The sequence below is a fragment of the Panthera tigris genome, chromosome A3, assembly GCF_018350195.1.
Source record: "Panthera tigris isolate Pti1 chromosome A3, P.tigris_Pti1_mat1.1, whole genome shotgun sequence".
NCBI lineage: Eukaryota > Metazoa > Chordata > Mammalia > Carnivora > Felidae > Panthera > Panthera tigris.
This window is the reverse complement of record NC_056662.1, coordinates 63,170,168-63,183,929: the sequence shown is the minus strand read 5'-3', so window position 1 is coordinate 63,183,929 and position 13,762 is coordinate 63,170,168. Positions and strand designations below refer to the sequence as shown.

General features: G+C 43.7%; 1 protein-coding gene across 7 annotated transcripts in view; it reads left to right on the top strand.

The window, feature by feature from the left end:
- The window catches only part of ABCG5 (ATP binding cassette subfamily G member 5), a 47,573-nt gene that overhangs the window by 10,616 nt on the left and 23,195 nt on the right, over positions 1–13,762 (top strand). For 3 of the 7 annotated variants that reach the window (XM_042981293.1, XM_042981294.1, XM_007097884.3), the window contains exons 5-8: positions 618–739; positions 7,436–7,572; positions 7,654–7,752; positions 12,939–13,071. In XM_042981293.1, coding sequence (XP_042837227.1) covers positions 618–739; positions 7,436–7,572; positions 7,654–7,752; positions 12,939–13,071 — 491 coding nt within the window. Of the gene's footprint in view, positions 1–106; positions 740–7,193; positions 7,340–7,435; positions 7,573–7,653; positions 7,753–12,938; positions 13,072–13,762 lie in introns of those variants that run through there. The other 4 variants (XM_042981290.1, XM_042981289.1, XM_042981291.1 and 1 more) reach the window with 4 other exon arrangements.

Below are 13,762 nucleotides of genomic sequence, written 5' to 3'. Positions count from 1 at the left end.
CCTGCTGGGAACTTGAGGCTGGGCTTTGTTTTTGTGGTCATGGCCTGAGGTGAGTGGGCCTCTCACCCCCTCTGCTGGCTTTCCTTGCTAATGGGGAGCATACATGGAGGCTTTGGGCTCCCTCAGTGGATCAGGGTGGAGAGAGGAGAGGGGAAGGGCTGCCAGTGGTAAATGAACAATGGTGAATGGCCCCCCTCTTGCCCATGGCAGGACATGGAAGCTCTAACAGTGAGGCAGCTGTGCTCTGCCATGTGCCCGAGCTTTGGGCCTCTTACCCCTTCCTTTGTGTTCCCCCGTGTACAGCCTGCCCCATGGGGATGGAGAGGGCTTGGGGAATGTACTTACAACACAAAGTGTAATGGAGCCTGGTGAAGGAATACAGGATCAAAGAGAGCTGGTATTCAGAGCAGCTCCCAGGCAGGCGTTTTACACAGATGAGCTTTCTCGGTTACTACCTGCCAGTGTCCACAGAGAGGGGCACTGAACTGCAACCACATTTAAGAGAGAGGCACTGAACCGCAACCACATTTAAGAACCTGTCCAGAAACCACTGGGATTAGTGCTGAGGCACAAGGGTTTGGCACCTTCAGGAACCCCACACTGCCTTTCCTTTAAAGTCACCAGGTTGGACCCTGGTGGGACTTTACATCTTGCCGGCAGCAGTGGGACAGGCAGATCCTCAAGGATGTCTCCTTGTACATCGAGAGTGGGCAGATCTTGTGCATCTTAGGGAGCTCAGGTAAGCTTGGGAAGTACTTTAAATTTACGTTCTCAGTGAGCATTCAGAAAAGGCTTTGGCTTGCTTTGAACACATTGGGAAAACAGGTTTAAGTTGTAGCAAGAGGGCCACAAGTTTGGTATTAGAATGAAATCAAATGACATGTCTGACTGAATGGAATCTGGTACTAATGTGACGCCTTTAGAAAGATCCTTGGAAAAGAATAAACTCCTGGGGAGCCTGGGTGGCTCAGTTGGTTAAGTGTCCGACTTTGGCTCAGGTCATGATTTCAAGGTTCATGGATTCGAGCCCTGCATTGGGCTCTGTGCTGGCGGCGCAGAGCCTGCTTGGGATCCTCTCTCTCTCTTTCTCTCTCTGCCCCTCCCCCACTCACATAGTGTCTGTCTCTCTCTCTCTCTCTGTCTCTCTCTCAAAATAAATCAACTTAAAAAAAATAAAGTCCTGCCTAACATATTAGTTAGTTCATATTTCAAAGTATGGAAAGCCCCTAACATGGTGCCTGGCATGTAGAAGTACCCAGTAAACACAATTTCCCGGATTTTTATACTGTGCTCAGGGGCAGGAAAAAAATTAAGCACAAAGATACCCACTTATCCCCATATCCATTGTTTTGTTTTGTTTTTTATGATGCATTTCAAATATACAGTCAAGAGTAGAGAATAGAGAAAGTTCATGTATTAACATCTGGCTTTATCAAATCTTAACATCAACATTATACCGTATTTGCTTCATGTCCTTTTTTTTTTTTTAAATCCAAGTCAACATATAGTGTAATAATGGTTTCAGGAGTAGAATTTAGTGATTCATCACATATAACACCCAGTGCTGATCCCAACAAGTGCCCTCCTGAATGCCCATCAGCCATTTAGCCCATCCCCCCACCCATCACCCCTCCAGCAACCCTCAGTTCTCTGTATTTAAGAGTCTCTTATGGTTTGTCTCTCTCTCTCTCTGTTTTTCTTATTTTTCTTTCCCATCTCCTCTGTTCATCTGTTTTGTTTCTTAAATTCCATATGAGTGAAATGATATTTGTCTTTCTTTGACTGATTTTGCTTAGCATAATACACTCTGATTCCATCCATGTTGTTGCAAATGGCAAGATTTCATTTTTTTTGATCGTGGAGTAATATTCCATTGTATATATATATACCATATCTTCTTTATCCATTTGTCAGTTGATGGACATTTGGGCTCTTTCCATAATTTGGCTATTGTTGATAGTGCTGCTATAAACATTGGGGTACATGTGTCCTCTTTTGTATCAGCATTTTTTTATCCCTTGGATAAATTCCCAGTAGTGCAATTGTTGGGTCGTAGGGTAGTTCTATTTTTAGTTTCTTGAGGAATCTCCACACTGATTTCCAGAGTGGCTACATCAGATGCATTCCCACCAACACTGCAAGTGTTCCCCTTTCTCCACATCCTCACCAATATCTGTTGTTTCCTGAGTTATTTTTAGCCATTCTGACTGGTGTGAGGTGGTATCTCATTGTGGTTTTGATTTGTAGTTTCCTGATGATGAGTGATGTTGAGCATCTTTTCATCACATCCTTTTTTTTTTTTTCTTCATCACATCCTTTTTTTTAAGGAATTAAATATTACACACTTCACTGAGGCTATCTTTGTGCCCATTTCCCACTCTATCCTCCTTCTCTATTTTGGGTTATCTACACTTGAGGCTGAATTCACTGTTTGTCTCTGTGTCCCTACATCAGCCAGTCATTGCTCTGGGCAGGTGTAGCCTCCAGAGAGGCAGATCCTTGTGTCTGAGGGCAATGGCCCATGGGGATCACAGCTGTTGACTCCTCAGCATTGACCCTGACGAGTGGATCTGCATGGACACTACAGGGTCCACTACTACACTAGGTTATCCCATACACTTTCAGGGTAAAAGATTCTGACAGACTGGCTTCAGAGGAGTTTCCTGGTTGAGTTCTTGTTTGCACTGCATTGTTGACATTTCCTGGCACTACCTACTTGCGTTCTTCTCTGTAATAGCAATGGGTAACACAAGTCTGCAAAAGTCCAGCACAGTCAGCCTCATTTGACCTGGGAGTTAAATCCATAGCCATTCCCCTGCTACAGCAGGTAAACAACTGGGTGGCAATAGTAGCATTAAGATTAAATGAGAAGGAATTCAGTGACAAAAAGTGTTAACTCTTTGCTGAGATTTCTTGTCAGTTCCTATTTCCAGTTTTTCAATATTTCTAACTATATGCATGTACTGTGACATTCAGGGTCATTCTAATTTTCCTTTTGTTAATTATTACATTCTTTAAAAATAAGAAAACCTGAGTTATTCCTGTAGTTTTTTGCTTGTCTTCTTTCTGTAGGATTAGAATGGTGTGTGGCACACAACAAAGAATGACTTCACATTCTCAGAAGGGTGTCCCACAGGCCAGTGTCATGCTTCATGCACATCTCAGCAGGACAGCAGGTGGGAGGCCTTGATCTGGGAGCTCATGGGCTGGTTTGTGATCATACCTAATCGTAGTTTTATAACAATGTCTATCCTATTATACTGGCTATGAATTCATAGTAGACTGCAAATTCACCTGGGGGTGAGGTTTTGTTTTATTTTGTTTTCTTTCTGTATTCTCAACAACTAGAATAGGACTAGCCACATAGTAGGTGCTTAGTAATATGTGTTGAATCAGTGGTATGTTAGCATTTCACAAAATGACATATGATTCCATTGGTGTCTTACCTCACACAGCGCTGTTTGTCAAATCTTTATTAGTGAAGCAAAAGAAGACTTAGATGGTCAAAGTCTCACAACAGAATGGTCTAATGTAAGCCTGCCTAGGGTCACCCAACATTCCGGGGGAGGGTAAATATATTTGACTCATTATTTGCTATCAGTTGGGACCCAGACTCTGGGCTGCTTGCTCCCTTGTAGAGGACTATTTAGTTATAAACAATTTCTGTCTGTTTAGGGAAGATAACTCCAAAGGTCATGGTTTTATTGCCCTATAGGGCATTAACCTTTTGTTTTCTTTTTTTATTGTGGTAAAGTACACATAAATTTTACCATCTTAACCATTTTTAAGTGTACAGTTCAGTGGTAATAGATACATTCACATTGTTGTGCAGCCATCTCCACCATCCATCTTGCAAAGCTCTTGTAAAGCTCTTCATCTTGTAAAACAAACTCTACACTCATTAAGCAATAACTCTCCATTCCTCTTGCCTCCAGCCCCACCATTATACTTTGTCTGTATGATTTTGACTACCCAGCCTCATAAAAGTGGAATCATACAGTATTTGTCTTTTTGTGTCAGGCTTATTTCACTTAGCATAATGTCCTCAAGGTTCATCCATGTTGTAGCCTGTATCAGAATCTCCTTCCCTTTTAAAGCCCTTTTAAATTCCATTGATAACTATACCATATTTGCTGGTCTGTTCATCCATTAATGCATTCATTAAAGGATACCTGAGTTGCTTCCACATTTTAGCTATTGTGAATAATGCAATGAAGATGGGTGTACAAATATCTGTTTGAAACTGTTTTCAATTCTTCTGCCAAGAAGTAGAATTCTTCTTCTTTTTTTAAAAATTTTTAATGTTTTATTTATTCTTGAGAGCAAGTGAGCATGAGCGGGGGAGGGGCAGAGCGAGAGAGGGACACAGAATCCGAAGCAGGCTCCAGGCTCTGAGCTGTCAGCACAGGGCCTGAGACGGGACTCGAACTCACAGGCCGTGAGATCATGACCTGAGCCAAAGTCGGATGCTCAACCAACTGAGCCACCCAGGCACCCCAGTTCTTCTACTTTTTCTACCAAGAAGTAGAATTTCTGGGTCATATTGTAATTCTGTTTTTAATTTTTTAAGAAACTACTGTTGTTTCTGCAGTGGCTATACCATTTTATATCCCCACTAACACTGCACATGGGTTCCAATTTCTCTACATCCTCACTGACACTTGTTGTTTTCCAATTTTTTGATAGTGCCATCCTAAAGAGTGTGAGGTGATATCTCATTGCAGTTTAAATTTGCAGTTCCCTAATGCTTAGTGCTGTTGAGCATCTTTTCATGTGCTGCTTGGCCATTCATACATCTTCTTTGGAGAAATGTCTACTTAAGTTCTTTGCCCAATCTTGAATTGGGTTGTTGCTGTTGTTGTTTCTGAGCTTTAAAGCTCTCTGTGTATTCTGGATATTAATCCCTCATCAGATACATGATCGCAGATATTTTTCCTATTCTGTGGGTTGCCCTTTTACAGTGGGGATAGTGTCTTTTGATGCACAGAATTTTTTAATTTTCATGAAGTCCAATTTGTCTATTTTTTCTTTTGTTAACTGTACTTTTGGTGTCATATTCTAGGACATTAAGCATTTTTGTGTCTAACTTTGCATCTTCTTCTTTTTATTTTCCACTGATTATACATATCAGTTTCTTGTATTATTTTTTTTGAATAAACTTTTTCATCCTGCTGGTCAATGACTAATGAGTTGATAGGTAATAAAGTTGAGATATCTTTAAAAAGAGGTTAGCTATGTATTTCTATGTAAAAAGTATCCCAGAACTAAGTGGCTTCAAACAATAAAAATCATTACTATCTCTCAGGGTTTCTATGAGTCAGAAATTTGAAAGAGACTTTGTTGGGTAGTTCTGTCTGGAGTGTCTCATGAGATTATAGTCAGAAGCCTGCTGGGCTGCAGTTATCTGAGGGCTTGAGCAGAGCTGGAGAATCCACATGCAAGGCAGCTCCCCTGCATGCTGGCTGGCAAGTTGGTGCTTGCTGTTGCTTACTGAGAATGTATAACATGAGAAGAGCCAAAGGCCCAGGAGAGAACCCTGAGTGTCACCCACAGGAGGCTGGGAGGGAGCAGCCAGACCAGCAGGATAAAACAAAGAGGATGAAGTGGCATCAAAGCCAAGGGAGAGAGATTTATAGAGCAAGGCAGGCAACAGTATCAAATGCTTTTGGGAGGAAAGTACCCACCAGATACAGCAGCAAGGAGGCAACCTTGATGACCTCAGGGAGGCCAGTTTTGATGTGATGGGACTGGAATCCAGGCCCGAAGATATTTGGAGCTTCTGTCAGAGTTGAGGTTGGATCACAGAAATAGAAGGTCAAGGAAGCTTCTAGTTAGAGGAACCATATACGAGGCTTAGGATCATGACTGGGAAATTTTAGAGCATGTTTTGAAAGACAACTTGAATAAAGTCACATTTTGTTTTTTTACACTCCCTCCCCTCTTCCCACACTGACCTCTACTGAACATGCTGGAGCTAACTCTGATCTTGGTCAGCCCATGGGTTAAATAAGAACACCACCGCTAATGGAGTTTGGCTCATTCATCTTTGTACCCCTCACAGCAACAAGCAATTGCTTTACAGTATTTGAACAAAAGATCTTCTCTGCGGTTTTGCACAAATCATCATATCCTTGGTAGAATTCTCTCTTTTCAGGCAGTTCAGAACCTCTTGCCTGTTAACTTCTTAGCAGCCTGGCCTTGCTAATTCCTGTGTCCATTGACTCTCTGGGCTCATGTAGGTTTATGTCCAGTATGAAAACGAGGGGCCAGCTCGTGTCTTATCCTAACTGTATCACCTAACCTCTAACACTAGAAGAATGAAACCAGGGGAAAGCTGTTAGTGAGGTTCTCAGTGTAGGCTGAGGCCAACTTGATTTTACTAAAGGACTTGTTAGGTTAGTGCTTCTGAAACTCTGATATGTGTGGTAATTAGCCAGAAATTTTATTAAAAAGCAGAATCTTGGGGCACCTGGGTGGCTCAGTCAGTTAAGCATTTGACTTTTGATTTTGGCTCAGGTCATGATCTCATGGTTCGTGAGATGGAGTCCTGTGCTGGGCTGTGCGCTGACAGTGCAGAGCCTGCTTAGGATTCTCCCTCTCCCTCTGCCCTCCCCCCCCTTCAAAATAAATGAACACTAAGATATATATTTAGGGGCACCTGAGTGGCTCAGTTGGTTAAGTATCCAACTCCAGCTCAGATCATGATCTCATGGTTCATCAGTTTGAGCCCCACATCGAGTTCTCTGCTGTCAGCACAGAGCCGGCTTCAGATTCTTTGTTCCCCTCTCTTTCTGCCCCTCCTCTGCTTGTTCTCTCTCCCTCTCTCTCTCTCTCTCTCTCTCTCTCAAAAATAAATAAACTTTTAAAAAGTATGTATTTTACACACACACACACACACACACACACACACACACACACACACACAGAAATCAGAATCTGATTCAGTAGGCCTGGGCTGGGGCTGAGAGTTTGCATTTGTACCAGGTGCTCAGGTGGTGGTGTTGGTATTCCGACCACACTTGATTAGCAAGGTTCTAGGCAGTGTTCCCTATTTTCAGGAATCACTAACTGATCCCTGGTTGGGGGAGGCAGGTGCAGAAAGAAATTCAGATGTCCTAGATCCAAACGTTTTCCAAGAGCCTAGGTTTTCTTTTTATTCTGATCCTATTTTTTTCTTTTTCAACTCAAAATAGCTTTAGAAGCAAATAGGCAGATAAAGCCCCTCCAGTCCTGACTGGGATGAAAGAAATGCCTCGTCTCTCTGTGACTTTTTTGGACAAGCCGGAAAGACTCATTTGGTGGCATGAGCATTTGACTCAAGAGGCTAAAGAGAGAGCAAGTTAGTGCTAGACCAGGGGCCCACAGAGGGTCTGGGGATGGCCTGGCAATACCTCATGGAGGGAGTCTTCTTGGGCCTTGTCTTTTTGTCTCCCAGGCTCCGGGAAAACCACGCTGCTAGATGCCATGTCTGGGAGGCTGCGGCGCATGGGGACCTTCCTTGGGGAGGTGTTCATGAACGGCCGGCTGCTGCACAAGGACCAGTTCCAGGACTGCTTCTCCTACGTCCAGCAGGTGGGCGCATCCCCAGTTCCCGCCCCAGCTGCTGCAGCCTGGCCTCGGCCACTGCCATGCTGATGCCTCCCTCTTTCGCAGAGTGACACGCTGCTGAGCAACCTGACGGTGCGGGAGACTCTGCGCTATGCAGCACTGCTGGCTGTCCGTCGCTGCTCCCCAGGTTTCCTCCAGAAGAAGGTAGGTAGCATCTGGCCTTCTGCAGCCCTGCCCCCTAGGGTATCACCCCACGATGGTTCTGCACCCCCCTTCCCTCCACGTATCCATTCCTCCCCTTCACTCTTTACCTCTTTAGTGGGGACTTGCGCTGCCCAGTATGGCACCCACTGGTCACCTGTGGCCTTGAGCACTCAACACATGGCCAGGCCCACTTGAGATGTGCTATGAGTGGGAAACGCCCAGGGGTTTTTGGAAATTAGTCTGAAAAAAAATATGAACTATCTTATTAATTTTTGAAATACTGGTTACAGGTTGAAATGGTAGTATTTTGGCTGTATTGGGTTAAATAAATTATATTAAAATTAATTTTACTGGTTTCTTTTTAAAATGTCACTACTAAAACATTTAAATTCTATACGTGGCTTGTATTATATTTCTATGGAATGGCATCGTTCTAGGAGCTCAGTGTTTGAGTAGTTATTTTCCTCACAGTACTTTGCTCTGCAGCCCTGTTGAGACTTTTCTCAACTTTCTTTGAGGCATTTTGAATGTGCCTTATCCAAACTGGATTAAGTTAATGAAGGGACTATTGACTTGTCAACTCTTTCTGGGTTTCAGTCTGTTTCTTTAAGTGTATCTAATTTGGAAGTAGTCAGAGGTAAGCCCACAGGGACTAAGGGTGTGTGGGTAGGTGTGCCACCTACAAAGCAGGTGCAGTTCCCTGGGAAATAGGCCCTCAGAGGAGGGTCACCAGAGGAGGCCAGCAACATCTGTTTCAGAGGCTTCAGCAAAGCCACAGCGAGGTTCCTCCTGGGCACACAAATTGTAACTGCTGTCCAGACTCCAAGGTTAGCCTCCTTTAATGCCATTGGGGCTCCAAGGAAATCCTCCATCTCGGCTGAGGGCGCCCCATCTTTATCAAGCACTGCTGAGTCTGCCCCAGGAACTTGCTCAATTTGTCCCTGGCATTGGACTTTCAGACAGGGCTTAGAGAGTGGAATTAGGTCTAAGCTGTGTCCCAAGTGCCAGCAGATTTGTTTGATAAAATACCTGGGTGAGTAAAGAGCATTCTTCTGTTTGAGAGTCCTAGACAGTGCTAGAGGATAAGCTTTTACTCCAGAGGAGTCTTAGCAAGGAGCCTGGCCCTCAAAAAGGACCATCAGCCTCACAGAGTGATACTTAGCTCTGTTCCTGGAGGTTACCTTAGAGTACTCAGAACGCATGGTGAGGTTCTTGCTACTCTACTAGGTTATACAGGCATTCCTTGGAGATACTGTAGGTTTGGTTCCAGACCACTGCAGTAAGGCAAATCCCAAAATCCATGGAGTCAGGTGAAGTTTTTGGTTTCCCAGTGCATGTAAAAGTTATATTTATACTATACTGTAGTCTGTTAGGTGTACAGTAGCATTATGTTTAAAATAAACAATGCACATCTTAATTTAAGAATGTTTTAGGGGCACCTATGTGGTTTGGTCAGTTAAGAATCCGACTCTTGATTTTGGCTCAGGTCGTGATCTCATGGTTAGTCAGTTCAAGCCCCACATCTGGCAGCACAGAGCCTGCTTGGGATTCTGTCTCCCTCTCTCTCTGCCCTTCCCATGCTTGCACATGCTCGTTCTCCCTGCTCCCCCTTTTTCAAAATACCTAAAAATAAACTTAAAAAAAGTAAAAATACTTTGACACACGAAATAAGCAAATGCTGTTGGAAAAAATGGTGCCAGTAGACTTGTTTGACACAAGGTTGCCACAAATCATTACTTTGTAGAAAATACAGTATCTGTGAAGCCCAGTAAAGTGAAGAACAGTGAAACAAGGTGTGTCTGTACTCTGAACTCTCATAGCTGGCTGACATTAGTCAGGCTTTGTTCACACATAGTATTGCATTTCATTCTGGCATCAACCCTATGAGGGAGGCATTATCTCCTAACACACAAGATTAAGATCAGATAGTTGGGAATGGCAGAGCTGGGATGTGACCCTAGGCTGTCTAGTTCTATCATGCCTTCCTGAGCTCCTGGGATCTCCCGAGCTGCATTGTGATGAGAGAAGATGGAGGTCGAGTTCAGCCCACACTGAGGCACATACATATTCACGTGACTTACCCCTGACAGTGAGTAACAGATGAGTCCATCTATGGACTTTGTCTCTGCTTGCTTTAGTATTTCTGTTTCTAAAAAGGGCAGAAAAAGATCCTATTGGTATCTGAGTGGGAGAAATGAAATCATAAACAGATTCTTCTGAGTTAGTGATCCACTTATGTCACATATCCCAATGAGAGAATGAATCTAAGAAAGCCATGGATCTTTTCCCCAGGAAATGCACATATATGCATAAACATTCAGAAAATTCACGGATGCCTTGCAATCAATTGATGGCAAAATTGTCCCCCCCTGCCCCCAGTAACTGTTCTCTTGGCACTGGCAGCCCCTAAAAGTCCTGTGAAAGTTCCTCTGCCTGAGAAAGTACTTTCTGAGCAAATCTAGTCCACAGAACATAAAATCTGGACAAAGTAGTAAGAAGGAAATGGTGGTAATAGAGGGCAGAGCACAGCAGATCTCTCCTCTAAGGAACCTGAACATAAAGCTGTGGTTGACATGGGCAGTCTCTGTCTGCTGGATTGTGGGCTAAACCTTGTGCTTCATGGGCCACTTGAGAACCCAGACAGTTCTCTCAGTCCCAGTCTGTCACTTGCTAGTGGTGTGACCTTGGGCAAGTTATGTACCTCTCTGAGCATCTGTTTCCTCCTCCATAATGAATAAATAATAATGCATCTCTCCTGGTATTAATGTGAGGAATGAGTCCATTTTGAGAACACATAGCATAGAGGTTGTTGATCCCAGTGATCCCAAGGGTTCCTTTTCTAAGACATTGTGAATTCCATTCCCAGTAGTGTTCACCAAACAGAGAGGCTTTGGGATAGAGTATGAGACATCTGAAACAGGTTAAATAAATGCCTCCTCTCTCTATCCCTTCCAAGCCAGGAGAGCAAGTTTACTCCTTTATTCTGGTTGTTGCAGAGCAAATGACAGGGATGCTCAGGAATCTGCCCTGGCAGGTGAGCACATCAGCCTGGCCATATCAAGCAAAACTCAATTCCAGGATCCTTCTACTCTGATGGCAAGAGGAGACCCTTTTTTCCAAAATAAATCATACTGGTTTATTTATGCATTATTAACCTCATTTTTCTTTGGATGTAATATAGATGTATTCCTTCTTGTGGTCAAATCTACATCTATGCTTTTGATCCCGCTCCTGGCTCTTCTGGAACTTTGTTCCACAAATTATCTCCTCTTTTACTCCAATCTACTTTGTTGTTATTTTTTTAAAGTTTTTACTTATTTTGAGAGAGAGAGCAAGCACAAGTCAGGGAGGGCAGAGGGAAGGAGAGAGAGAATTCCAAGAAAGCTCTGCATTCCACACTGAGTCGGATGCAGGGCTTGATCTTATGAGTGTGAGATAATGACCTGAGTTGAAATCAACAGTCGGGTGCTTAACTAAGTCACCCAGGCGCCCCTACTTTGTTGTTACATATTTTTTTAATGTTTCTTTTTGAGAGAGATACAGAATGCGAGCAGGGGAGGGGCAGAGAGAGGGAGACATAGAATCTGAAGCAGGCTCCAGGCTCTGAGCTGTCAGCACAGAGCGCAATGCAGGGCTCGAATTCACGAGTGGTGAGATCATGACCTGAGCTGAAGTCAGACTCACTACTGACCTACCCAGGAACCCCTGTTGTTATTTTTTAATGTAGTGTTTTGTTTCTTTTTTCATGGTAAAAGTAACACAGTCTCTTTGGATGTGTATGGGAATGCAACTCATTACCATATATGTAGGTATTTTCAGTCTGTTTCTAGCTGCTTTCCCCAGGCCCTATGTAGATATGGGTAATCAGCAAGGCAGGGCCAGAAGTAGAGGTTTTTGAGTCTCTGGAGATGGGTTAAGCTGAGGAAGGAAAGAAGGAATGGGAGGGAAAGGGCCAACCTTCTTGATTAGACAGTCATTAAAGAATGTTTCTAGTTTTGGGGAAGTTGAGGAGGAGGAGTAAGGAGAGGGTGTCAGGGAGTGGCAGAGTCTAAGAGAAGTGGAGAGAGAACTGGAACAGGACATGAAGTGTGGCTGTAGGTAATAAACTGGGTCCTCTGTAAAGTCCTTAAAGATATTCAAGTAAAGAATTGGCATTATTTTTAATTACTTTTGATAACTGGATTATATTTGATGCAAAACCACACTGAAAGTGGGCCAGGTGGGACTCCAGGACTTATTTGGGTTATATAAGGGTAGTCAGGTTCAGTTCAAACCAAATTAGGTTTTTTTTTGGTATATAAAACATTTATTATAATAAAATTTCAAAAACCAGACATATTTTTTTAAATGTTTATTTTTGAGAGAGTGCGAGCAGGAGAGGGGCAGAGAGGGAGGGAGACACAGAATCGGAAGCAGGCTCCAGGCTCTGAGCTGTCAGCACAGAGCCCAACCTGGAGCTCAAACTCATGAGCTGTGAGATCATGATCTGAGCCGAAGTCAGATGCTTACCCGACTGAGCCATCCAGGTGCCCCCAAAACATATTTTAAAAAGTATGTTGTAACTGTACCTTTGGAGGATCTTTATGCTGGACTCAATGCAACATCGGAAAATAGGGGTCCAACAGGGGCGCCTGGGTGGCTCAGTTGGTTAAGCATCCAGCTTCAGCTCAGGTCGTGATCTTCTGGTTCGTGAGTTCGAACGCCATGTTGTGCTCTGTGCTCTCAGCTCAGAGCTTGGAGCCTGCTTTGGATTCTGTGTCTCCCTCTGTCTCTCCCCCTCCCCCAGTCAGTCTCATTCATTCTCTCTCTCTCTCTCTCTCTCTCTCTCTCTCTCTCTCTCTCAAAAATAAATAAACATTTAAAAAATTAAAAAAACGATTTCTGTGAAAATAGGAGTCCAGTGAAGTCTCCAGTGTTTCCTGGTGAATTTCCCTGAAACAAATGTAAACAGTTTTGTTGCTCTAGAGACTTTTAAAAAACAGTTTTATTATTTGTTCTAATCTGACACATGTATTATGATTTAGACCAAATTGAATTTTACCATAATAGGCATGTTCTCCCTAGAGTGTGGTGAAAGTGGCTGAGCACTCCCTGGAAGTGTGTTGCCTCTCCCATGCCACCTGCAGGCCATGAATTAGGGCAGCAGCCCAGCAGACCAGCCTTCTGGGACTTTGTGTCTCAAACAGGTGGATGCAGTCATGGTAGAGCTGAGTCTGAGCCATGTGGCAGATCGACTGATTGGCAATTACAACCTTGGGGGTATTTCCAATGGCGAGAGGCGCCGGGTCTCCATCGCAGCCCAGCTTCTCCAGGATCCCAGTAAGTGGAACTCAGAACTACTACCGGCTGCTGCCCATCTTCCATAGGTCTGGAGACGTTTTCGGTCCCTTTTTTCATAGTCTCCATTTGCAGAGAGGTTTGTGTGGAACTGACGTCCCTGACATCAAACCAGGGACCCAGTTTCTTTGGAAATACTATGTAGTTCCTGATGCCATTCCACCATCTGAGTACAAAACAGCTCTTAGACTTGGAAACACTGCATTTGTGTTTTAATGTGCAGTGAAGGTCTTCCATGAACACATGGGCCTGGCCTGTCCATCCTAACTTCTTACTAGAGCAGCACCACTGTGTGTGCTGTGGAAAACCAGTGAGTTTTGGTGTGACTAGAGGTACTAATGAAATGGCAGGAATTAAAGCAGGACTTTGATACACAAAAAAGTGTGTATTTTGGAGGGAGAAGTATCAAGATGAGGTAGCCAGTCACCTGCCTCTCCTGCTGAGTTTGGTCATTCTCCCTGCCACTGGGGGAACCTCAGCACTTACATGCCCCTAGAAGAGGACATACTACATTTGGATACTACACTGAGGCAGAGACTAAGACTGCCTGCTCTTCAGATGGTGGTTGATCACTAGAAGACAAGGAAGAGAGATGTTCTTAACAGCCCATCTCACTTTTTAGGTAGAAAGAACCACATTTAAACTCTCTAAAGAATCTAAGCCCCTGTCCCAC